The sequence below is a fragment of the Schistocerca americana genome, chromosome 4, assembly GCF_021461395.2.
Source record: "Schistocerca americana isolate TAMUIC-IGC-003095 chromosome 4, iqSchAmer2.1, whole genome shotgun sequence".
In the NCBI taxonomy this organism is placed as follows: Eukaryota; Metazoa; Arthropoda; class Insecta; order Orthoptera; family Acrididae; genus Schistocerca; species Schistocerca americana.
In genome coordinates, this window is record NC_060122.1 from 253,451,264 (window position 1) to 253,478,884 (window position 27,621).

Consider the following 27,621-nt stretch of genomic DNA (forward strand, 5'->3'; position numbering starts at 1 on the left):
AATATTTAGACATTCTTATTCATAAGTTATTTATCTTACTCCAAAGATAGTGAATGTCAGAAAAGTTTGTCAATTTTCAAATCGTATTACTCACACTTTTACAATCGTCCGTGGAGAAATTAACGCTTCCTATTTATTTGCAGTGAGATTTTAGAAAGCACTTTTCAGAAAAATATCTGTTTGTAAGAAGACTGACACTGAGTTAAAAACAATAAAGCTCATATTAAATTAATTATGCACAAATTCACCAGAGAGTAACATTTATTGAGCAAAGTATAAATCCCCAGTGTTTAATGTCCTCAAAAATATAGTGTGTTTTCTCTGTACTTCATACACTAATCAGGACATTTTAACGCTTTATATAAGCAAGAAGGTTCCAAATCTCGTTTAAAACGGAAAACCAAGATATCTTTCATCTGATAAAATGAAATGAATGTATTTTTTGGGGGTAAATTTTTCTTCAGTTTCACTGGTTCTACTAAGGTTCTTCACTACAAAGAATCAACCTTCCAAAAATCGTCAAGAATCCTTGTGAGTGAGTCACTGTGGGGACACATCAATACAGTTACTCGTTGTGTTCTCAGAAGTCAACATATATTAAGTATTAATATTCATTTGTATCAAAATTGTTTGAAAGTTAGCAGTACCAAGTGAAAATATATACTATAATGGATTCGAATCTGAAGATGACTTTAAATTGATGTAATTTTCTATCTACTATTGACATTGCGTTTACTTTTCCCCAGAAACTTGATTTACACAAAAAATGTATTGTAAATCGTGGATTACAGATACAGCAACACGAAGTAGCCAATTAGCTAGTGATAATGAGAAAATATGTAGGTACAGAAGCACTTCTAAGTTATATATTAATGTAAACATCCAAAACACTTTTTCAAGAATTTTCTTCACATCATGTTATCCATGAAGTTCACTCATTTGCTAACACGAGTGGTTAACGGTTCAGTTAATTTATGGACTGTTCTTCGATAGATGTTATTTCCTCACGCACTAAATTGTGAAATCAGTCTGGATAATTAAAGAAAATCAAATGACAGGAAGGGTGACAAAATTAATGATGGAACGGAGTATCAGCAAATGGTCCTTTTACTTAAGTATAAGCGTCACAACACACGAATGAGGTTCTAACAGCGTTTTATTTTTACTTATTAGCTATTGGAAACAGTCACAGTAGAAAATACCGAGTAGATAGCTAATGCTAGTAAGCTTACACATAATCTTTTCTTCACCAACTGTAACGAAACAAGGAAAAAGGAAGATGATGGATCAGCCATACACATGGTGTTAAAAAAAGTGTTCCATATTTTGAGAGATGATAGTGCCCACCAAAACAAAATTAAGTCCAGTAAACGTGGGCTCTAAAGTGCATAGCTTAAGAGCTACGAGCACCTGTTCAATAGAAGAGACGTGTTTATAGTACTGACGAGGAACCTCATAGGTAAGCATTGTAGAGCCCATGTTTACAGGACTTCTTTTTCTTGGTTTCATCCTCTAAAAATATGGAATATTTTTTTTAACATGCCATGTATATTGACAGTGTAGTAAGATCCATGTGATGATGCATTACAAGCCAAAGATCTGCACTAATAATTGATAGTCTTTATCAGTGCCAATTAGGCTAAGGATAGATGAGGAAGGACCTTGTAGTGATGGTACGTTGTTTGGAACTAATGACTGTTGACAATTATCAGTCTACTACTAGAGCATTCAAAACGTCACAGTGCCTTTTCAAAGATATTCATCTTCCTATCGGAAGCACAGAATTATTACGTTACATTTTTAGTATTTGGGGAAATGTTTCAGAAAATATAGTTTTCATCTTCGTTTTACAGAAGGACAGTAACATTGATAATCCATCTCAAACGTGCATCTGTATACAGCAGAGTAAGTAGAGGAAATGAATGTCCAGTGTTTGATATGCAGTAAATCATGATGGAGGTTCTTGTTGAGGTCTGTATGCGTTTGCTGCTCACAGGAACTGGCACCATTGGTAGCCATTGCCAAGTGGTGAGTAATGCTGCAGAGCAGACTGGTGTGGTAAGAGTAGATCTGACATGGGTTCAATACCATTTCAGGGCAACTAAGTCACTGAGTGGACCTTTGATGGTAAGTGTCAGTATCAGGTGTATACAGTATCCCACTGTGAGAAATTTGGTGCTGCATACATGTGTTTCTGAGCATTTGTTGAGCGACAATGGCTTGACCATGCTGATCTTTATGCCTCTGGTTGGACAGGTAGATCAGAAAGGCAGCCTTTTCCTGGTTTCACTGATGCCACCCCCAAGCTTAGCCATTGATTTATCTTGTAGGTAGCAGCACACCAACAGCAACTGCCTACACACTTCAGGTATTCGCTACTGACATAGTGCCTGGTGGGTTGCGAACGTATTTTCAACTGCAGGAAGTTGGGGTGGAGTTAGCTGTGGCGTTGGTGCAGCTCTTACAGGTCCTCGGCAGGTCACCTACAGGAAATTCTTGCCGTCACGAGCCTGCAGTTCGACAGTGGTGGTGGGGGCCTGGTAGGTGGGGAGTGCAGCTTGAGCCGTTTGTGGCTGGGGTGTTGCTGCTGGTGCTACATGTACTGGCCCTTGCCCAGAACACCTACAGATAGGAGCTGGCGCTCTCTCCAGCCTGCTGGTCGACGCTGGTGGAGCGCCTGTTTGGTGGCGATCGCAGCTCGAGCCGCAGGTGGTTGGGGTAGTGCTGGTTGTGACGGTGGTGCTGGACGTACAGACCCTTGCCCGGGCCGTCCGAGGTGAGCGTGGGAGCGGCGGCGCCCTTGTAGCGGGCGGCCCGCTGCGCGCACAGGCCGTGCCGGCTGAGCAGCAGCAGCAGGTCGCGCCGGTACTGCCGTGACAGCAGCGCATACAGCACAGGATTGGCGCACGCGTTCAGTGGGTAGAAGCACACCAGCAGCACCTGCACACGATACCCAGCTAAGCACCCACAGCGCCAACTAATAACAGCTTCTTCTGTTCTCAGCATAAAGACAATGTATCACTACATAGTTCTCATATGTCTAAATTATAAAAGTTGAGTTTTCCATGTCTCCAGAATTTATGTACAATTTTTCACGTAAATCAGTCTTTATAGAGCTGTCGCTACTTTTCTGTAGGTAGCAACGCAGAAAAAATTGGGTCTCAAAGGCAGATTGTGACACAGACATTAAACTGAGAGAATGTAGCATGACCACAAGGTTCAGTACTGGGTCCACTACTGTTCTTGGCGTACATAAATTATCTTCCAATGACTTTGAAGGATTATTCGACACTTATCGGGGGTGAAATCTAAATGAAAACTGATGATACCACTCTCAGATGATACCTACAAATGGTTCACAACTAACAAACATTTAAATCTCAATGTTACAAAAAATTATATTATGTGATTCAAACAAGTAATTAGGACCTTTAAGTACCGGAAGTGGAGCTGATGGTCATATACTGAATGCAACACACCGTGTAAAATTCCTTGGAGTCCATTTGAATAACATGTTAATACAGAATGGTCAACAAATGAACCAATAAAGATATTCAGTTCGACATGTTCTGCCCTTAGAACATCTCCTAACCTTATGACCAAAACATAAGAGTATTGACTCATTTCGCACATTTTTCTTTCTCTTGTTTTATGAAATTCTGTCGTAGGATATTGACCTAAAGTGTATGGATCGTTGCTTTAGCAGAAGCCGGCATTAAAAATATTGTGGAAAGCAGGTAACCATAGGTCAAGCAGAAGGCTTCCGAAGGATCTTCAAATTCTTCCACTCAACTCTCTAAACAGTTTCTTCCTAATGATTTTTGGTTGCTGACAAGAGAAGTCAGTTTCACCCAAACTGTGAATTCCACTTTCGCAATAGAACACAGGAAAATAATTTTTATGTAAACCTGGGTTCCTTGTATAGGTACAAAACGGAGATATAATCTGGTGGAAAGATATTCAGCTATCCACCACAAAGCAAGATACTGGGATAGCTTACCACTTTAACAAAATTAAAAATATATATTTCAACAAATTTTCTGGATGCCTAGATTCAAAAACTAACAATTAATTCGCATAACTGGTAGGAAACATTATATTAACAGGAATCTATATTTATAGATTTCGGTAATAATGTTGTTTGAAAAATGCTATTGCAATCAAATAGATACTAAGCTACCAACAGCAGATTAACAACAGGTATATTTAGTGGCTGAGGAAACAGTAGCATTCTTCCATGCAGTAGCTTTCATTCCAGTAGTACAGATTATAATTTAGCTGCCATAAGCGTCAATAGCAGTAAGCAGTATAGTGATAGCATAGTGTAAGCACAGTATACATGTAATCTTTCAATGATTGCTTTGTAATTTGTTGTATAAAATGCGCTAACAGCATCGGAACTTGAGTGATTACTGTAATGGGCAATGAGATCTTGCATACTCGTGTGAGACAGCGTTATCAGTGTCTGCCAGATGGTAGAATCGCGCAGTATACATATTTGTGGGACTTTCGGATAATAACGCAAGCAGACGGGGCACAGCGAAATTCATCTAAGAAACATTCTACAAAATTCAAGCGACTAGCACCAAAAGAGCCAAAAGACGAGGCTAGACGAATCGTCATGAATCTTACAGGGAAAACGATCGACGAGACTGTGTTGTCTGTACTTGAGAAAGGTTTAAACAAATGGTTCAAATGGCTCTGAGCACTATGGAACTAAACATCTGAGGTCGTCAGTTCCCTAGAACTTAGAACTACTTAAACCTAACTAACCTAATGAGATCACATACATCCATGCCCGAGGTTGATTCGAACCTGCGAGCGTGGCGGTAGCGCGGTTCCGGACTGAAACGCCTAGAACCGCTCGGCCACAACGGCCGGCAGAGGCTTAAACATTGCCCCAACACCAACAGCACTACCTGTCACAGAAATCATCAGCGGAGAGGGACAAGTTCCCTCCACTTTAGAACCCGGTAGAGCAGAGGAAATACGGCAGGAAACGTGTCGCACTCTCGCACCGACTGCACCCCAGAGTCGTAACATCTCCAGACAGTAACGAGTCGCGCTGCGTTCTCTGCGTGACGATCCAGACATTGTCGTCCTCCGAACGGACAAGGGCAACATAAACGTTTTAATAGAAATATTAGACTACAAAGAGAAAACGTCCAAACTCGTAGACGAGGTGGTTTACAAGATGATGTCGTCAGATCCAACCAGCCGAATGCAGCTCAAGACGACTGAACTTCCTGGAACTACTTTCACAGTACAGGCAGCCACGAAACTTCGGCCACGATCTGCCGTACCACCTAAGCTCTATCGGCTTCTATAGACGCACAAAGAGGGCACATTTCACAGCCCAACAGTGTATACAATAGGAGCGCTAACATACTAACTCGCGAAAAAGTTGACGTTAGATTTGAGTTTCGTTGGTTGGCAAATGTGGGTACGAGATCAAGAGCTCGGCTCAGTTCGTGCAATGCCTATGGATACTACGATTGGCCAGCTCATATCTCATGGACAGTTTCGACGTTTGTGTCACTTTTCACCAAAGCTTCACTCAAGGAGGTGCTGGAACTTATCGGAAAGAAATTTGGGCGCTCATTCAACAAACTTTTCAATTACATGCTCACGTCTACGTATTTTCTTTTTGACAGACATTACTACGAACAGATAGATGGCGTAGCTAAGGGTATTCCTCTGTCACCTGTGGTTGCCAATATGTACTAGGAAGACATTGCGGAAAAGGTAGTAGATTCAGCACCATTAAAACAGAGAGTTATTTACAGAAATGTTGACGACGAGTTCGTCATTTGGTTTCACGAAAAAGATGAGCTACAAGTTTTCTTGCAACACATGCAGTCTATCCACGACCAAATTCAGTTCACCCTGAAGGTGGAGCAAGATGGTCAGTTACCGTTCTTAGATGTTCTGGCGCGGAGAAAACCGGACGAGACATCGGGACACAGCGTCTATCGGAAGAAAAGTCACACGGATTAGTAGCTTCATACCTCCAATTGTTATCACCCGTCACAAAGGTAAGGACTGCTAAACACACCGGTCCAAACAGCTTGTGTGACCTCTGACGAAGAAAGCCTAAAAACCGGAACTGGACTGCCTCAACGACGTGTTCCAGAAAACAGCATTTAACGACCGCCAAATTCGACGCGAGTTCATGCAAAAGACCACACCACAGCCAACACCCGATGAAGACCAACCGGAAAAAATAACCTGCATTCCAGACGTGGGGAATGTATCTGCAAAACTCGGTAGAATTCTACGACGGCGAAATATCAAATGTATGTACTGTCAAAGACTAAATTCCGTTTAGGGCAGTAAAGACGACCTAGGACTCTGGAACTCTGTAATGTTTTAGATGTCATGCCAGGGTGGGAGTGCATTGCCGGATAAACGATTAGCGCAGTTAAGGAAATGTGTGCGAAACACAAGAGCCACACCCATCTCCAGTAGCCTACAAAGTCAGCGTTTCCTGAACATTACCTTGACACAAACCACAAAATGAAATACAAGGAGACAAAAATTCTGCACAACACATCCCATTATTTGGACTTTGCGCATACGGAGGCTATCGAAATCCGGCTACATGAGAATCTAGTCGACAAGGATAATGGATTTCAACTTTGTCAAGCGTAGTTTCCGGCACTGAAAATTCTTCAAACGCAACGGAAACTGAACAACGAGCACAAGAAGGCGGAGTGCAGACAGACGACCGGAAGTCGAATCCCCAGGGCCAGTTACTCCCACCACAGCGGCCAGCACACCGCGCAGTCTATACACAAACTCAGTGGAGGAAGGAGGCGGCTGATGTATCTACCACACTCACAGGACCAGGATGTCAGCCAGCAAGAATAACCTGATGATGATGGCACGTTACACCGTCGAAATTCGTTCTACAAGGATAACTCAATCCGGCTACACGCCCAAGAGGCCTTCAAACAGCATATTCAACGGTTAAAACTACCTACACGCAAGGAAGTTAATGATTAGTGCAAAACGACCTCGGCTGTGTTATTGTACATTTATTGCGTTACGACCGGTTTGATTTGTACAACATTTTCAGGTGGCCAAGCTGTGCTAAAGTCATGACACAAATGATCTAGAAGTTGTATGTAATGTTAAAGACCAAATCCAAAAACAGTTATAATAACCATTTTCCGACCACCTGGCGGGAGAAAGGCGTTGCACAGTGCATAATGTAAACCTTTCAAAGTATTTTAAGTGTATGCAGTAGAGTTCGCTGTACGCAGTATGCCGTGCCTGCTCGCCATACTTCCGGCAGACGGCAGGTAGAATGTTCATGATCACTGTTTTTGTATTTGGTCTTTAACGTCACATACGACAACTAGACCATTTGCGTCATTGCTTTATGACAACTCGTCAATTTGAAGATGCTCTACAAACGAAACCGGCGGTAACCCAATAAATGTTTAATAATAGAGGTGAGGTGGTTTTCATAAATCATTAACAGTAGCGTCAGTTGTGATGCTCAGCATGACCAAGATTAATGAAGGAAATGAATGGGAATTTCAGAATACTATTAAATGTTTAAGAGAATCAATATAGGGGTACAATGATGACATAAATATTCAGGAGGAGGGAAACGCAGATCAGAAGAATTGTCCATTGGAATGAAACAGCTTCCTACGACGAAATGTGGGTTTACGAGATAAACCTAAATCGATGACTGTTAATAAGAGGTTATCGGGTAGAGATCAGATTTACGTTAGATGATGGAGAAGAAACCTCTAAAGTATTTAAAATGTTCTACAGAATTTTGTTACGTAAAAGAGATTCTAAAAGATGCAGGGAATGGTAAATGTGTAGGTAAGATTACAACAAGATGAAGACAAACTCCATGAAAACACTGTGAAAGCTGTCAGTAGATAACAGGCAGAGCGATAGCGTCTTGGGTGCAGTTAATATGCGTCTACCTGATGTACACTCTTTACTGATTAATTTACTAAATTATCTCACAAAAACAACGCACAGTTCATCGTAGTGTGGTAATTGTGGGCGCCGGGAAAATGAAATTGCTTAGACACATGTATTGGTGCTTCAGTATAAGTAATTTTTGCTTCTGATTATTTCAAGTAAGCCACTATGGATCACTAACGTGACAACTTACTTCGCCGAAGATCAGTGATCGATTCCGCATTGTCCATTGATAGTTCAGCAGTGTCGATTCATATTAATCCGCTGAAGTTAAAAAGGGGCCAAAACAAGGAATAACTGCAACGGATATCAACTAAGCAACTACCACTTTCAGGCTGGCTGTCAACTTTCAAAACCTACGAAAACGCAACAGCCACTGAGGAACTTATCCAGATCGACTGAGACTTCACCATATAAGAACAGATGATTAGACAAATAGGTAAAACAACTGTTTAAACACAAGACAACTGAGATACAAAAAGCATTTGCTCGACACATTCGGTACGAACTGAAAGCGACATGATGAACAATAAGAAGAACGTGGATATGACAGTCTTTTTCATAATTTCGAGGAGGGATTCTCCTGGGAATTTAAAGAAAAATGGTTCAAATGGCTCTGAGCACTATGGGACTTAACATCTGAGGTCATCAGTCCCCTAGAACTTAGAACTACTTAAACCTAACTAACCTAAGGACATCACACACACACCCATGCCTGAGGCAGGATTCGAACCTGCGACCGTAGCGGTCGCGCGGTTCCGGACTGAAGCGCCTAGAACCGCTCGACCACCGTGGCCGGCGGGAATTTTCACGAGGAATGAAAATGTACTGTTTCATTTAGACGCTGAGAGGAAAAGGGGGACGAAGTGGCGACATGCGAAATTCCCTCATCGAAAGAAACTGCTACATATATCTCAACGCAACAAATTGATTATATTCTTTTGGGACCACACGAAGGAACTTTTCAGAGCCTGTCTCGAAAGGGCTACTGCTGTTGTCACAATATGACACTGATCGTCGGACAAGATGTATCCTGTCTTCCGATAAGATTAAATTTACTTTATTTTACGTCTATGGTCAAAAATGTTTCGTCATCAGACTACCGTTTTCGGTCTATAATGACAACATTCAGATCTGCAGCAAAATATGACAAAAAAACTTAAATACACTAGCTGATTGTCTATAGCTTAAAACAATAAAATAGACCATAATGAAACATATTACTGACATATATGCGCATTTTTGCGCTTTAAGAGGCATACCTGTTTCATAGAAATATGTTCTAATATATTGGAGCTATAGTGGCATCGTCAAATGTTAAACACAAAATTAGCACCAGCGTCGTCAGATATACACAAATAACAGTATATGCAAGAGTCATCTTGTCAGCAGCACTACTGTTCAAAACAAACTACCGTACGGTAGCCACAAAATGTGTGTGTGGCAAGTTCACCAGATGTCACAACTGCAGACATACGCATTTTCTTCCATGATTAATTGAACAACGTAAAATAAAGGGGGATATAATCGGTAAAGTCTGTAACGGGCTTATAAGGTGTAAAAGGTATTACCGTAATAAAAAGCGATGAAATAAAACACGACAAAAGTTAGACTGTTGAAATGCGGAAGAGTTAAGACACAGTAATTGACATATGCTCAAGTGCGAATATTATAGATAATGACATAAATAATAAACAGCTTTGAGAGTGCACAGAATAATATAAAAACTGTAAATCAAATAGGTAAATGCCGGCCGGAGTGGTCGAGCGGTTCTAGGCGCTACAGTCTGGAACCGCGTGACCGCTACGGTAGCAGGTTCGAATCCTGCTTCGGGCATGGATGTGTGTGATGTCCTTAGGTTAGTTAGGTTTAAGTAGTTCTAAGTTCTAGGGGACTGATGACCTCAGAATTTAAGTCCCATAGTGCTCAGAGCCATTTGAACCATTTGAACCAAATAGCTAAATAAGCCACAATGAAAGAAAACAGACTGTCGCACATAATCAGCGCCCTCACTAACGCCAGACTGTCGCATGGGCGAGAAATGGTTAGAGGAAACGTGACCGCCAGAGGGCCCTTGAACCCTGCGGCACGCCGTTCCAAGAAAAGGATGATAAAACTCCGTATCAGTGCATGAACAATATTATCTCGTTCATGAAGTATATTATGTAAACAGAGAAGGAACAAGAAAACACTAGAGTTATGCTGACAACGTAAGGAAACAAAGCAAATATGTAAGGCCCTCTATACTAAGTGAAACTATCAACAACCTACACAAAAGAGAGGCGTTCAGTGATTGTCAGATTGAACAATTTCAGGAAAAGCAATACAGGTATTGAGCACGAAATCGCTCTGCCGGCTAAGAAGCTGTGTGGGTATTTTCCTTTTTGCTGTATAAAAATGAAAAGCAAGGCCTCTTTCCATTCTGTGGAGAACACGCATACTATTCTCAATGTTCCCTACAGAATGACCAGCTTCAGATAAATGCTGTCCCAAAGCTGTTGTGTTCCGTGGCTGTGAATGTTCTCTAAACTTTAAGTTAAATGAGCGGCCAATTTGACGGATAAAATATTTGTCACAGGTACTGCAATCAATCCTGTGTACTCCAGAGCCATCAAATTTTTCATAAGTCATTTTCAGTTTGTTTTACTCGCAGTTTTACGGTGCTGTTAACCTGAAAGTCACATCTAACATCAGATTTCCCAAAACATTTTTCTATTGGCTGCGACATAAGAGAACCAGAAAGAAGAGTGATAGTAGCGCAACACGAGAGTCAGTGTTGCAGACATGACGGATTAATAATTTCGAACCCATTGAGAGCGATCACATTTTAGCTCAGTGTTTTACACTAAATAAAATTCTGAAGTAACAGATGATGAGTTGGTGGGCAAGGATGAGTCGGAAATAGCACAAGATATATACTAAACATGATTATGGGTCCAAAATCAATAATTAATTGCATTGAATGAGTAAGACTCCTCAATTCTATTTTGCGCAGAGCCACAAAATCACTTGAGAACCTGTCACTTCAGAATACCCCATAGGGATGAAACTAGTTGTAAACCAACAAAATTATTACAGAAAAATTGGAATATGTCCCCTATCTTTCCATAATAAAGTTCTAAAGTTTTCGGATGGCATAGAGTTAGCAGGAACAACCACAAAGAGTTTCAGCCACAGAAAATTTGGTGCTCAAAGCAACTTCTCCCATGCACCTCTGAGACAAGGGAGCTAGTGGCATATCGGACCTCAACCTCTCTCTGATCTCGAACGACCGAAGCTCGCTAATACCCGTCCACTAATTGCGAAGTTTAAGAGTCCTCCCCAGAACTGTTTAGGACACTGCAGGAGAGCGAGGAACGGATCGTAACGTCCCGACTAAACTTTCTGTGCGGCAGAACTTGCATAGAGGCAGACGGTTGGAAGTAGCCATCGATCATTTAGAATATGTGGTGAATTGCGGGACAGTACAACTCATTGACAGCACAACATCTACATCTAGTGTAACAATAATACTTCATTTGATCAATTGTTGAGTTAGGCTGATAAAGTCTGGTTGATACTCGGATGTGTTTTACTGATGAAGTGGTTCAAGTCGAGCGATCATAAGTGCGGATCCAAGATTCAAAGAATGCGGATCCAAGATCCAAGATTCAAAGAATGAATTTACCTTGTACTACTGTAATGAGCCGTACCTTCTCGTTGATATACGATTATATTACATCCAGAGTCTGATGGCGACACGTTACAGTTGTCAAGTGTCAATGAGTATCAATGGTGTGACGTACAGTCACGTAGGAGGCTAGCGACTGTAGTTGGGTTGTGTAGGTCGCATAAAAAGTTATGCAACAGGTGAAGAATGTTCAAACAAATTTCGGGCTTGCAGCCGGTCGTCGTTCAATACCTCACACAAAGTTTTCGACGCATGCGCAGAATAGTTATAGCGCGCTATACAGGGTGTTACAAAAAGGTAAGGCCAAACTTTCAGGAAACATTCCTCACACACAAAGAAAGAAAATATATTATGTGGACATGTGTCCGGAAACGCTTACTTTCCATGTTAGAGCTTATTTTATTACTTCTCTTCAAATCACATTATTCATGGAATGGAAACACACAGCAACAGAACGTACCACCATGACTTCAAACACTTTGTTACAGGAAATGTTCAAAATGTCCTCCATTAGTGAGGATACATGCATCCACCCTCCGTCGCATGGAATCCCTGATGCGCTGATGCAGCCCTGGAGAATGGCGTATTGTATCACAGCCGTCCACAATACGAGCACGAAGTGTCTCTACATTTGGTACCGGGGTTGCGTAGACACGAGCTTTCAAATGCCCCCATAAATGAAAGTCAAGAGGGATGAGGTCAGGAGACCGTGGAGGCCATGGAATTGGTCCGCCTCTACCAATCCATCGGTCACCGAATCTGTTGTTGAGAAGCGTACGAACACTTCGACTGAAATGTGCAGGAGCTCCATCGTGCATGAACCACATGTTGTGTCGTACTTGTAAAGGCACATGTTCTAGCAGCACAGTTAGAGTATCCCGTATGAAATCATGATAACGTGCTCCACTGAGCGTAGGTGCAAGAACATGAGGCCCACTCAAGACATCACCAACAATGCCTGCCCAAACGTTCACAGAAAATCTGCGTTGATGACGTGATTGCACAATTGCGTGAGGATTCTCGTCAGCCCACACTTGTTGATTGTGAAAAATTTACAATTTGATCACGCTGGAATGAAGCGTCATCCGTAAAGAGAACATTAGCAATGAAATGAGGATTGACGCATTGTCGGATGAACCATTCGCAGAAGTGTATCCGTGGAGGCCAATCAGCTGCTGATAGTGCCTGCAGACGCTGTACATGGTACGGAAACAACTGGTTCTCCCGTAGCACTCTCCATGCAGTGACGTGGTTAACGTTACCTTGTACAGCAGCAACTTCTCTGACGCTGACATTAGGGTTATCGTCAACTGCACGAAGAATTGCCTCGACCATTGCAGGTGTCCTCGTCGTTCTAGGTCTTCCCCACTCGCGAGTCATAGGCTGGAATGTTCCGTGCTTCCTAAGAAACCGATCAATTGCTTCGAACGTCTTCCTGTCGGGACACCTTCGTTCTGGAAATCTGTCTTGATACAAACGTACCGCGCCACGGCTATTGCCCCGTGCTAATCCATACATCAAATGGGCATCTGCCAACTCCGCATTTGTAAACGTTTCACTGACTGCAAAACCACGTTCGTGATGAACAGAACCTGTTGATGCTACGTACTGATGTGCTGTAGAGCAACGAGTCGCATGTCAACACAAACACCGAAGTCAACATTACCTTCCTTCATTTGGGCCAACTGGCGCTGAATCGAGGAAGTACAGTACATACTGACGAAACTAAAATGAACTCTAACATGGAAATTAAGCGTTTACAGACACATGTCCACATAACATCTTTTCTATATTTGTGTGTGAGGAATGTTTCCTGAAAGTTTGGCCGTACCTTTTCGTAACACCCTGTATATTGTGGAACGGAGCACGTTTTCGCTCCCACCCCCATTCACTGCCACACCTGTACTCCCACATCCCACCCGCTCTCCATCTCTCCAAACTCCATACCCTTGTCCAAGGTGGCTTCTGCCAACTCCCCCTCCCCGATGATGCCTTCATCACCTCCATCTACCCCTCCTACCAACTTTGATCCTCCCCTTCCTTCCGCTGTGTTTTTCCTCCAGGGCACCCTCTTTCCCTTCTCTCCCTCCTCTCTTCGTCGCTCCCTCCCGTTCCCCCCTGTGCTTCCACAACCCCCTGCCCTCGCCCCCACCCTTCTCCTCTCGCACTGGCATCAATCCGCTCCCCCTCTCCCTCCTACCCTAACCTCTTCCCTCTGGCAGGCCCCTGGCTGTTTTGTGTGAACAGTACGTTTCGTGCACCGGAAATCGTCGCCAAAGTGCTCGTGTTTGTCGTCCCGTCAGTGCATCAGTGTCTCTTCGTCCGAGCTCCTCTGTTCGCGTGTGACAGTCTGTATTCTCCGTTGTGTGCAGCGTTGACCGATTTTTTAATTCGAGATGTGCGTCAGTGAACGACTTCCTTTCTTTTATTATGTTTGTCTCACATTTTTGCCCTCCATATATGTTTGTTTTTCTGTATTCCTATTGTACTGTATGTCTTTTCTACGGCCGAAGAGCGGCATAAATATGTCGCTGCCAGCCTACCTTGTTTGTAAGGTATCAAATGACAATACAGAAAATAAAAAATAATAAAAAACGTTTTCGCCAGTCCGCGACGGCTCACCTGAAGGTGACTGGCAGATGCCCAGTTGAAATATCGTGGGAAGTATTGAACGAAGACCGGCAGCAAGCCCGAAATTTGTTTGAACAGTCAATTCGCCGGGAAAGTTTTAAAATTCACATCAGGTGAAGAATGATTTTGTTGACGATAAAGTATGTGTGTTTGTGTGTGTGTGTGTGTGTGTGTGTGTGTGTGTGTGTGTGTGTGTGAAATCTTATTGGATTTAACTGCTAAGGTCATCCATCCCTAAGCTTACACACTACTTAACCTAAATTATCCTAAGGACAAACACACACACCCATGTCCGAGGGAGGACTCGAACCTCTGCCGGGACCAGCCGCACAGTCCATGACTGCAGCGCCTCAGACCGCTCGGCTAATCCCACACGGCACGATAAAGTATGCATGACGTGTTTCGGAGTTATTTCCATCTTCAGAAGTTCAAATGTAGCACGAGGGCAAGATCATTACCAGTTTTGTGCGTAACATGAGGTGAAAGGCTGCTCTCAAGACGTCGACCCGTCTTACTGCGCTGTTTCCAATGGACGACTGCCACATGCGCACTATTTCGCCGTTCTGAGTTACCTCAGTGCTATGGGGGGTAGGACGTCAAACGGGCCGACTTGGAGCAGGAGAGGCACCACAGGACATTTCAATTTTCACTGTCTATGCTTTTACAAATAAATTCGTAAAACTTTGTCAGCATGACCAGGAAGGATTCAGGATTCACACTCATGGCAGTGGAAGTTCGAAAACATAACCAAGTAACTTTTTTTACATGTGATGAAATTTCATCATTTTTTTCACTTACTAATGGCAGCATTTGTTGCTATAGGTACACTTTTCTTCATAAGTAAGAGAGATGATTCGATGAATTTTGCACAGCATACAAACCATACTTAAAGGTGTATGAAATTCTAGAATTTTCCAAATCTATTAAAAACTGTGGTAAAAATGGAGGTAATTAACTACAAAATACATGAAGTTTAAAATACTACAGATCATTCGTTTTTTCATAAATTAAATAAATTCTAGAGTTTCATACTGCTGTAAGTATGGTATGTATGCTGTGCAAAATTCACCGAAGAATCTCTGTAACTTATGAAGAAAAGTGTACCTATAGCAACAAATGCAGCCATTAGTAAGTGAAAAAAATGAGTGTGAATACTGAATCCTTCCTGGTGATGCTGATAAAGCATACCGCGCCCGGGTTCCCGGGTTCGATTCCCGGCGGGGTCAGGGATTTTCTCTGCCTCGTGATGACTGGGTGTTGTGTGTTGTCCTTAGGTTAGGTAGGTTTAAGTAGTTCTAAGTTCTAGGGGACTGACGACTATAGATGTTAAGTCCCATAGTACTCAGAGCCATTTGAACCATTTGCTGACAAAGTTTTATGAATTTATTTGTAAAAGTATAGATACTGGAAATTAAAATCTCCTGTGATGCCTCTCCTGCTCCAAGTCGGCCCGTTTGACGTCCTACCCCCCTTAAGAGTGTCACATGACGCGAGGTGTCATTTATACAGAACCTAAAGCAGTCGAAAGCGACAAGTGAGCTCTTCTAGATGTCGAGCAACATTTTGTGCATTACCAAGGGACCAGTGCACAAACACAATGCTCGTGTGTTACGACGGAGCTACAGTGGACCGTGCTGCTCGACCACGCGGCTCACCTTGGTGCGCGGGACGTCGATGAGCGGCTGGCCGGCGAGCGCGGTGAGGCCGAAGAAGGCGATGGGCGCCCAGCAGGCGAAGTCGGTGAAGACGAGCAGCGCCATGCGCTTGGCGACGGTGGCGTCGGAGCGCGCCACGGCGCCCTGGCCGTCGCCGCGCACCACGCAGTACATGCGCGCGTAGCACGCGCTCACCGCGCAGAACGCCAGCACGCTGAACGTCAGCAGCGACAGCAGGTAGGCGCTGTCCACCGCCGTCCGCGACTCCAGCGGCAGGCACAGGCTGTAGGGAGCAACAGCTGCACTCAATCTCGCAGTTGCGATACCGGCCGAAGCATACTGAAGCAAAGCCCTGAAAATAATGTGCTGCGACACGCATTATCTGATCAAAAGTATCCTACTTAAGTTGCGACATAAAGTTGCGCATTAGGCCTGTGACGGTCATGGAGGTGAACAGTTATTCAGTTACTCTAGTAACGTGGCATCTAGTGGTCCATTATAAATTACATACGTACGTCCTGGTACTTGAGGAGAATTGTGCCACTGCAGGAGCACCTGCCAGTACAAAAGGAGCCGGGGAGTGTTGGGGTTGGGTTGTTTGGGGCAAGAGACCAAACGGCGAGGTCATCGGTTTCATTGGATTAGGGAAAGACGGGGAAGGAGGTCGGCCGTGCCCTTTCACAGCAACCATCCCGGCATTTGCCTGGAACGATTTAGGGAAATCACGGAAACCCAAATCAGGATGGCCGGACGCGGGATTGAACCGTCATCCTCCTGAATGCGAGTCCAATGTGCTAACCACTGCGCCACCTCGCTCGGTGTCGAGTTGTCAGTAGAGAAGTAGGCGAAAGTAAAATTCTATGTACCGACTTGACAGAAAATCTTAGGAAGTTCTGATCTTACGTTAAATCAGTAAGTGGCTCAAACAGCATATCCAGGCACTCTGGGACGATGATGGCATTGAAACAGAGGATGACACGCGTAAAGCTGAAATACTTAACACCTTTTTCCACAGCTGTTTCACAGAGGAAGACCGCATTGCAGTTCCTTCTCTAAATCCTCGCACGAACGAAAAAACGGCTGACATCGAAGTAAGTGTCCAAGGAATAGAAAAGCAACTGAAATCACTCAACAGAGGAAAGTCCACTGGACCTGACGGGATACCAATTCCATTCCACACAGAGTACGCGAAAGAACTTGGCCCTCTTCTAACAGCCGTGTACCACAAGTCTCTAGAGGAACGGAAGGTTCCAAATGATTGGAAAAGAGCACAGGTAGTTCCAGTTTCCTAGAAGGGTCGTCGAGCAGATGCGCAAAATTGTAGGCCTATTTCTCTGACATCGATCTGTTGTAGAATTTTAGAACATGTTTTTTGCTAGCGCATCATGTCATTTCTGGAAACCCAGAATCTACTCTGTAGTAATCAACATGGATTCTGAAAACAGCGATCGTGTGAGAATCAACTCGCCTTATTTGTTCATGAGACCCAGAAAATATTAGATATAGGCTCCCAGGTAGATGCCGTTTTCCTTCACTTCCGGAAGGCGTTCGATACAGTTCCGCACTGTCGCCTGATAAATAAAGTAGGAGCCTACGGAATATCAGACCAGCTGTGTGTTCTCAAAGGAGAGACGTCTACAGACGTTAAAGTAACCTCTGGCATGCCACAGAGCAGTGTAATGGGACCATTGCTTTTCACAATATAAAATGGTTCAAATGGCTCTGAGCACTATGGGACTCAACTGCTGAGGTCATTAGTCCCCTAGAACTTAGAACTAGTTAAACCTAACTAACCTAAGGACATCACAAACATCCATGCCCGAGGCAGGATTTGAACCTGCGACCGTAGCGGTCTTGCGGTTCCAGACTGCAGCGCCTTTAACCGCACGGCCACTTCGGCCGGCTTTTCACAATATATGTAAATGACCTAATAGATAGAATCGGAAGTTCCATGCGGTTTTCCACGGATGATGCTGTAGTATACAGAGAAGTTGCAGCATTAGAAAATTGCAGCGAAATGCAGGAAAAATAGGCACTTGGTCCTGGGAGTGGCAACTGACCCTTAACATAGACAAATGTAATGTATTGCGAATACATAGAAAGAAGGATCCATTATTGCATGATTATATGATAGCAGAACAAACACTGGTAGCAGTTACTTCTGTAAAATATCTGGGAGTACGCATAGGGAACGATTTGAAGTGGAATGATCATATAAAATTAATTGTTGGTAAGGGGGGTGCTAGGTTGAGATTCATTGGGAGAGTCCTTACAAAATGTAGCCCATCAACAAAGCACGTGGCTTACAAAACACTCCTTCGACCTACACTTGAGTATTGCTCATCAGCGTGGGATCCGTCCCCAGGTCGGGTTGACGGAGGACATAGAGAAGATCCAAAGAAGAGCGGCCCGTTTCGTCACAGGGTTATTTGGTAAGTGTGATACCGTTACGGAGATGTTTAGCAAACTCAAGTAGCAGACTCCGCAAGAGAGGCGCTATGCATCGCGGTGTAGCTTGCTGTCCAGGTTTCGAGAGGGTGCGTTTCTGGATGAGGTATCGAATATATTGCTTCCCCCTACTTATACCTCCCGAGGAGATCACGAATGTAAAATTAGAGAGATTCGAGTGCGCACGGAGGCTTTCCGGCAGTCGTTCTTCCCGCGAACCATACGCGACTGGAACAGGAAAGCGAGGTAATGACAGTGGCACGTAAAGTGCCCTCCGCCACACACTGTTGGGTGGCTTGCGGAGTATAAATGTAGATGTAGATGTAGGTGTACTGGCTGAGTGGATCGGTCAGGACAGCTCAGTCCTTCGAAGGTCATTGGCAAGAAAAACAGAACAATTTGAACGACTAGAGAAAGGACGTTCACACTCATAGGACATGTACATTAGTATGTGCTGCAGAAACGATAAGCGTTCGAGACATTCAAGGACAACATCGATATGGCGGCACAACACCGCCTACCGATAAAATGTGCCTGCGGCTCTCGTTGTCGCTATAAACCGAAAGTAATGGATCAGTGTGACTTGAGCAGACGTGCGGGATGCCTCGTAGATGCATGCGCGAACCGTACCGTCAAATCAGTCAATGTGAAAGAGGGAGCATTATTGGCACGAGAGAATGTAAACGAGTATACTTCAATGTTTTATCGAACTGTAAAACTTGGTATAGATAGTGATACAAGTGATAGGAAAATTGACGCAATAGTTCAAGTGGGGTAGGAAATGGTTTTACCGTAAAAGAAATCCAGAAATTAGATATAAAAATATTTAAAATCTAATCTCTTTTATTTCGGCCAAACGGGTACAGAATTTGAGACAAGATTTAGGGGGCACACATATAGCAGCAACAACAGTGCCATTGTTTATCACGTTAGAGAACAAAATCACTGTTTGCAGTCAATAGCCTAGGCATTTAGCATTCGGAACAAAAAGTTAGAACACCGGATATTCTTGAATAGATTGAAATTTACACTAACCGCCGTCTAAACCGAGATTTAATAAATAATGCACAGGTTACCAGCAATAGACAGTGGTTCTTAAGCAGTTTGGACGTGTTGCTGGTGAACAAATGCAGGTTAAAACTACGTACAAAAACCTGACATTTTCATTTATCTTTCGGTGAATTTGTGTTCATCTGTACGTTCTATGGCTCATTTTGCTTTTTTGGTTTTTACCTCAGAACACAGGTTTTAGTTTTATATTCTGCATAAATTTGCTTAATGAAAAAGCATGTCACTTCAAAGTTTTCTCTGTCCTCATGGTGCCATTAATCCTAGCAGGCATTAACTCTTGCAAATAAAAAAAAATTATTTACTGCTAACGAAAACTTTTACAAAATTTGTAATTGACAGGGCCTTGCCACAGTGGATACACCGGTTCCCGTGAGGTCACCGAAATTAAGCGCTGTCGGGCGTGGTCGGCATTTGCATGGGTGACCATCCAGGCCGCCGCCATGCGCTGTTGCTATTTTTCGGGGTGCACTGAGCCTCGTGATGAAAATTGAGGAGCTACTCGACCGAACAGTAGCGACTTCGGTCAAGAACGCCATCATAACGACTGGGAGAGCGGTGTGCTGACCCCACGCCCCTCCTATCACCATCCTCCTCTGAGGATGACACGGCGGTTGGATGGTCCCGGTAGGCCACTCGTGGCCTGAGGACGGAGAGAGAGTACTTTGTAATTGATAGATAATATTATTGCTATTTGTAATGACGTATCAGCCATGACAGCAGAGCCACATCTCTACACTTTATGGTACACTCTGTATTTTTTTACATGATGAAACAGGTTTTAATCTGATGCTTCGTTAATTTGCTTAATGAAAAAGCGAGTCACGTTAAAGTGTCTCTGTTGTCATGCTGAAATTAATTCACGTTGGCTTTAACTCTTATGAAAAAAAATTAAAAAAATTACTGTTCACAAAAGAATTGTATAAATTTTGTAATTTATAGTATTACTGATATTTGTAATGACGCGTCAGCCATGACGCCAGAGCCACATCTGTACGTTTTATGGTTCATTCTGTGCTTTTTCCTCATGAGACAGGTTTTTGTCTGACGTTTTACGTAAATATGCCTAATGAAAAAGCATGTCACTTCAAAGTTGCCTCTGTTCTCATGGTGCGTTTTATCCAAGTTGGCTTTGAGTCTTCAAAACAGAAAAAAAACATTTATACTGTTTTCGAAAAATTGTATAAATTCTGCAATTCATAATATTATTTCTTTCCGTAGTGACGCATCAGCCATGATGGCAGCGCCACACAGCGTACGTCGCCTAGCGCTAACTGGTTCTCCAAGCGAGAACGGCCACCAGCCAATTCACTCAGCTGTTAGTGGCGCACATGTTTAGATGAAATCTTATTGTGCCGTATCGAGTTGTAAAACCTATGAAGCTTTTGATGTTACTTAACAACCCTATCATAACTGTATGTTCGCTTTGTATCAAAGGGTATGCATTACATATCAAAGGTTTCATTGCTAGTATAGGAGCTCCATTTGTACACATGTGTAATTTTGCAAGACTATAAAAAAGTACACTACTGGCCATTAAAATTGCTACACTAACAAGAAATGCAGATCATAAACGGGTGTCCATTGGATAAATATATTATACTAGAACTGACATGTGATCACATTTTCACGCATGGTGCACAGATCGTGAGAAATGAGTACCCAGAACAACCACTTCCGGTCATAATAACGGCCTTGATACGCCTGGGCATTGAGTCAAACAGAACTTGGATGGCGTGTACAGGTACAGCTGCCCATGCAGCTTCAACATGATACCACAGTTTATCAAGAGTAGGGACTGGCGTGTTGTCACGAGCCAGTTGCTCGGCCACCATTGACCAGACGTTTTCAATTGGTGAGAGATCTGGAGAATGTGCTAGCCGGGGTATCAGGCGAACATTTTCTTTGTCCAGAAAGGCCCGTACAGGACCTGCAACATGCGGTCGTGCATTATCCTGCTGAAATGTAGGGTTTCGCAGGGATCGAATGAAGGGTAGAGCCACGGGTCGTAACACATCTGAAATGTAACGTCCACTGTTCAAAGTGCCGTCAATGCGAACAAGTGGTGACCGAGACGCGGGTGGTACGCCAGTATGTCGATGACGAATACACGCTTCCAATGTGCGTTCATCGCGATATCGCTAAACACGGATGCGACCATCATGATGCTGTAAACTGAACCTGGATTCATCCGAAAAAATGACGTTTTGCCCATTCGTGTACCTAGGTTCGTCGTTGAGTACACCTCCGCAGGCGCTCCTGTCTGTGATGCAGCGTCGAGGGTAACTGCAGCCATGGTCTCCGAGCTGATAGTCCATGCTGCTGCAAACGTCGTCCAACTGTTCGTACAGATGATTGTTGTCTTGCAAACGTCCCCATCTGTTGACTCAGGGATCGAGACGTGGCTGCACGATCCGTTACAGCCATGCGGATAAAATGCCTGTCATCTCGACTGCTAGTGCTACAAGGCCGTTGGGATCCAGCACGGCATTCCGTATTACCCTCCTGAACACACCGATTTCATATTCTGGTAACAGTCATTGTATCTCGACCAACGCGAGCAGCAATGTCACGATACGACAAACCGCAATCGCGATAGGCTACAATCCGACCTTTATGAAAGTCGGAAACGCGATGGTACGCATTTCTCCTCCTTACAAGAGGCATCACAACAACGTTTCACCCGGCAACGCCGGTCAAATGCTGTTTGTGTATGAGAAATCGGTTGGAAGCTTTCCTCATGTCAGCACGTTGTAGGTGTCGCCACCAGTGCCAATCTTGTGTGAATGCTCTGAAAAGCTAATCATTTGCATATCACAACATCGTCTTCCTGTCGGTTAGATTTCGCGTCTGTAGCACGTCATCTTCGTGGTGTAGCAATTTTAATGTCCAGTAGTGTATATGTGACATCAGGTATCTGAACATTTGCAGAGCCCGAAACGCGTAATGATTAAAAGAAAAAGGGTCCAGAAAGGCCGTGTGAGTATTATTTAGCGACCAACCAGCCATTTTAACCCATTTTTATTCTTGCGCTTACATTAGCCTGTGGTCTTGAAATGTTAATCACTTAAACATGTTACCTCGAGAAATGTATTTCCGGAATTTATTTACTCTGCGTTAATTATTTCATGGTACTATGATTTTTTTTACTCTGTCAGCGTATGTCGGTGTGTGAGATACGGTATGCTTTAATCGAGTTCCGAATCCGAAGAGTTACTCCCACATATGGAGCACTCTCTCCCTCAGGATGACAATGGCAGACCACGCTCGAGGTCTGCGACATCTGCCACAATCCGACGCCTTCGGTTCAATCAACCTCCATACAATCTTGACTTGGTCCCATCCGATTTTCATATGTTTTCAAAACTTAAAAGAACAACTCCGACGTCTTCACTTTGTGGTCCAAGCAGAGGCGAGGTTGTGGCTCCGGCAACAGTCATTCTACAGTGACAGCATCAAGAAACTAGTCTCTCGTTGGCGGAAATGTGCTCATAGCCAGAGTGACTAAGTTGAGAAACAAATAGGTATATATCAATAATAAGGATGTAAAATATTAATAATGTTTGTCTTATTTAAAAAGCTTTAAGAGTTTTCACAGCAAAAATTCTGTTGCATTACTTTTCAGCACGCCCTCGTACGTAAATTCACTCACTTTACTACGGAAATATAAAAGTTGTATTTCCTCTGAAGCTTACGTCACAATTTCCGCCCTACTGGATTATGGCGCCATCGTATGAGAATTCATGCTGACTAGAATTGGCGATTATTACTTGCGTATAATAGAATTGTTGGTTGCTTAAATGACTTAGGAGCGAAGTTATAAACTCCTGGATACATTGGGACATCTACATGGATACTCTGCAAATCACATTCAAGTGCTTAGCAGAGGGTTCATCAAACCTCCTTCACAATTCTCTATTATTCCAGTCTCGTATAGCGCGCGGAAATAATGAACACCTATATCTTACCGTACGAGCTTTGATTTCCCTTATTTTATCGTGGTGATCGTTCCTACCTATGTTGGTCGGCGTCAACAAAACATTTTCACATTCGGAGGAGAAAGTTGGTGACTGGAATTTCGTGAGAAGATTCCGTCGCAACGAAAAACGCCTTTCTTTTCATGATTTCCAGCCCAAAACCTGAACCATTTCTGTGACACTCTGTCCCATATTTCGCGATAATACAAAACGAGCTGCCTTTCTTTGAATTTTTTTCAGTCCTATCTAGTGAGGAGCCAACACCGCGCAGCAGTATTCTAAAAGAGGACGGACAAGAATAGTGTAGGCCGTCTCCTTGGTAGGTCTGTTATATTTTCTAAGTGTCCTGCCAATAAAACACAGTCTTTGGTTAGCCTTCCCCACAACATTTGTATCTGTTCCTTCCAATTTAAATTGTTCGTAATTGTAATACCTAGGTTTTTAGTTGAATTTACTGCTTTCAAATTAGACTGATTCATCGTGTAACCGAAGTTTGACGAGTTCCTTTTAGCAGTCATGTGGATGACCTCACACTTTTCGTTATTCAGGGTCGACTGCCACTTTTCACACCATTCAGATATCTTTTCTAAATCGTTTTTCAGTTTGTTTTGATCTTCTGATGTTATTAGTCGATAAACGACAGCGTCATCTGCAAACAACCGAAGACGGCTGTTCAGATTGTCTCCAAAATTGTTTATATAGATAAGGAGCAGCAAAGGGCCTATAACACTACCTTGGGGAATGTCAGAAATCACTTCTGATTTACTCGATGACTTTTCGTCAATTACTACGCACTGTGAACTCTCTGACAGGAAATCACAAATCCAGTCACATAACTGAGACGATATTCCATAAGCACGCAATTTCACTATGAACCGCTTGTGTGGTACAGTTTCAAAAGCCTTCCGGAAATCCAAGAACACAGAATCGATCTGAAATCACTTATCAATAGCACTCAGCACTTCATGTGAATAAAGAGCTAGTTGTGTTTCACAGGAACGATGTTTTCTAAACCCATGTTGGCTGTGTGTCAATAGACCGTTTTCACGAGGTAATTCATAATGTTCGAATACAATATATGTTCTAAAATCCTGCTGCATATCCACGTTAAAGATATGGGCCTGTAATTTAGTGGATTACTCCTACTACCTTTCTTGAATATTGCTCTGACCTGTGCAACATTTCAGTCCTTGGGTAAGAATCTTTCGTCGAGCGAACGGTTGTATGTTTTTTTTTTTTTTTTTTTTTTTGTGGTTTTAGGGCGCAAAACTTCTATGGTCATTAGCGCCCAGCCCGTGACGTAGAAAACAGGAAAAAAACGAAATTTAAAATCAGCAGCAATGGGAACAAAGTCATAAAAGTTGAGAAACTAAAGGCAGAAGGAATGCTTAAAAATCCACTATAGAAAGGGGTTGGTTGTCCCCCAAAAAAAAGGCTTCAAATGACTGACGTCATTTCACTGTCACTAATAAACTGTAGAACGCGGTCAGCTGAGCGCGTGTCATCTGCTAAAATCGACGAGAGATAGGGCGATAGCTATAGATGGGAGCGTAACGGATTAAAATAGGGGCATTCAATTAAAAGGTGTCTGACCGTCCACAGCTGAGAGCAGTGGGGACAGAGTGGGGGAGGATCACCGCTTAAAAGATGTCGATGACTAAAAAGACAGTGCCCTATTCGGAGTCTAGCTAAAATTACCTCCTCCCGACGACGCGATCGGGAGGAAGAGGTCCATGCGCAAGGAAGGGCTTTCACTTCCCGCAATTTACTATGGGGAAGTGTTGACCAATGCGCATGCCATAAATGAGCAACTTGGCGACATAAACCGCTCCGTAGGTCGGTAAACGGAAGAGACTGAATAGCTGGCCGAGGAAGAGAGACTGCAGCCTTGGCCGCTATATCGGCCGCCTCATTTCCACAGATACCAGCGTGTCCTGGGAGCCAGAGGAACGCCACTGAGACGCCCCCCAGGTCGAGCAAGCGCAGACAGTCCTGAATCCGGTGGACCAGAGGGTGCACAGGATAAAGAGCTTGGAGACTTAGGAGAGAGCTGAGAGAATCTGAGCAGATTACGTACTGTATCCGCTGATGGCGGCGGATGTAGTGGACAGCCTGGAGAATAGCGTAAAGCTCCGCAGTATAAACCGAACACTGGTCGGGAAGCTGAAAGTGATTTGGGGTGTCGCCAACAATATAGGCACCCCCTACACCTAACGATGTTTTCGAGCCATCGGTGTAAATAAATGTGGCTTCCGTCATTTGTGCACATAGAGCAGCAAATGCCCGACGGTAAACAAGTGTAGGGGTACCATCCTTGGGAAATTGACATAGGCCTCTGAGCAAGTCGATCCGGGGACGGAGCCAAGGCGGTGCTGTACCCCAAGTTGTCAAGAAGGTTTTAGGAAAGCGGAAGGAAAGGGAATGGAGCAGTTGACGGAAGCGGACTCCCGGGGGTAGTAGGGAGGAGGAGCGGCCTGCATACCCGACATCAAGGGAGGCGTCGAAAAAAAGGTCATGGGCTGGATTAGCAGGCATGGAAGACAAATGGCTAGCATAACGACTCAGAAGGACTGCCTGCCGATTGGATAGCGGAGGTTCAGCAGTCTCAGCATAAAGGCTTTCCACAGGGCTGGTGTAAAAAGCTCCAGACACTAAACGTAATCCACGGTGGTGGATAGAGTCGAGACGCCGAAGAATAGACGGCCGAGCAGAGGAGTAGACTATGCTTCCATAATCCAATTTCGAGCGCACTAAGGCGCGATAGAGGCGGAGAAGGACCACTCGGTCCGCTCCCCAAGAGGTGCCATTCAGGACACGGAGGGTGTTAAGGGAACGCAGACAGCGAGCCGAAAGATAGGAAACGTGGGAGGACCAGCACAGTTTTCTGTCAAACATAAGACCCAAGAATTTAGCGACGTTGGAAAACGGAAGGTTTACAGGACCTAGATGTAAGGAGGGCGGAAGAAACTCCGTACGTCGCCAAAAATTAACACAAACGGTCTTACTGGGTGAGAAACGGAAGCCGGTATCGATGCTCCACGAGTGGAGGCGATCGAGACATCCTTGAAGACGTCTTTCAAGAAGGCTGGTCCGTTGAGAGCTGTAGTAGATCGCAAAATCGTCCACAAAGAGGGAGCCCGAGACATCAGGAAGGAGACAATCCATAATTGGATTAATGGCAATGGCAAACAGTACAACACTCAGCACGGAGCCCTGGGGTACCCCGTTTTCTTGGGAGAAAGTACGGGATAGAGTAGTGTTCACCCGCACCCTAAATGTGCGCTCTGCCATAAATTCGCGAAGAAAAAGGGGCAGCCGGCCTCGAAAGCCCCAAGAGAACAGTGTGCGGAGGATGCCTGTCCTCCAACAGGTATCGTATGCTCTCTCCAGATCAAAAAATATTGCTACCGTTTGGCGTTTCCGGAGGAAATTGTTCATGATATAAGTGGAGAGAGCAACAAGATGGTCAACGGCAGAACGATGTTGTCGGAATCCGCATTGGGCTGGTGTTAAAAGACTGCGGGATTCCAGCCACCAAGCTAAACGGTAATTCACCATACGCTCCAAAACCTTACAGACACTACTCGTGAGAGAAATGGGGCGATAGCTAGAGGGGAGATGTTTGTCCTTTCCAGGTTTCGGAACGGGAACGACAATAGCGTCCCGCCATCGCCTGGGAAAGGTACTGTCAGTCCAAATGCGATTATAAAGGCGAAGGAGGTAGCGCAGGCTATGGGTTGATAAATGCAGCAACATTTGGACATGGATACCATCCGGTCCTGGGGCGGAGGAGCGAGAAGAAGAGAGTGCATGTTGGAGTTCGCGCATGGAGAAAACAGTATTGTAGCTTTCGCGATTTTGAGAGGAGAAAGCGAGATGTCGCACTTCCGCTGCACGTTTCTTCGGGAGAAACGCTGGCGGGTAATTTGAAGAGCTCGAAATCTCAGCAAAGTGCTGACCCAATGAGTTAGAAATTGTGACGGGGTCCACTAAGGTATCATGCGCGACAGTGAGCCCAGAGACCGGGGAGAAACTCGGCGCGCCTGAGAACCGTCGAAGCCGACTCCAAACTTCTGAGGAGGGAGTGAAGGTGTTAAATGAGCTAATAAAGAATTGCCAGCTTGCCTTCTTGCTATCGCGGATGACGCGACGGCATCGCGCACGGAGCTGCTTATATCGGATACAGTTGGCCAAAGTTGGATGGTGACGGAAAATGCGAAGA

The 27,621-nt window shown here is 44.0% G+C and overlaps 1 protein-coding gene across 1 annotated transcript in view; it reads right to left on the reverse strand.

Annotated features, from left to right (window-relative positions):
• Positions 1-2,622: 2,622 nt before the first annotated feature.
• The window catches only part of LOC124613388 (follicle-stimulating hormone receptor-like), a 233,223-nt gene continuing 208,224 nt past the window's right edge, over positions 2,623-27,621 (reverse strand). Inside the window, exons 12-13 of the mRNA XM_047142091.1 lie at positions 15,907-16,189; positions 2,623-2,940 (exon numbers count right to left, since the gene is read on the reverse strand). Of these exons, the coding sequence (XP_046998047.1) occupies positions 2,623-2,940; positions 15,907-16,189 (601 nt within the window). The remainder of the gene's footprint in view (positions 2,941-15,906; positions 16,190-27,621) is intronic.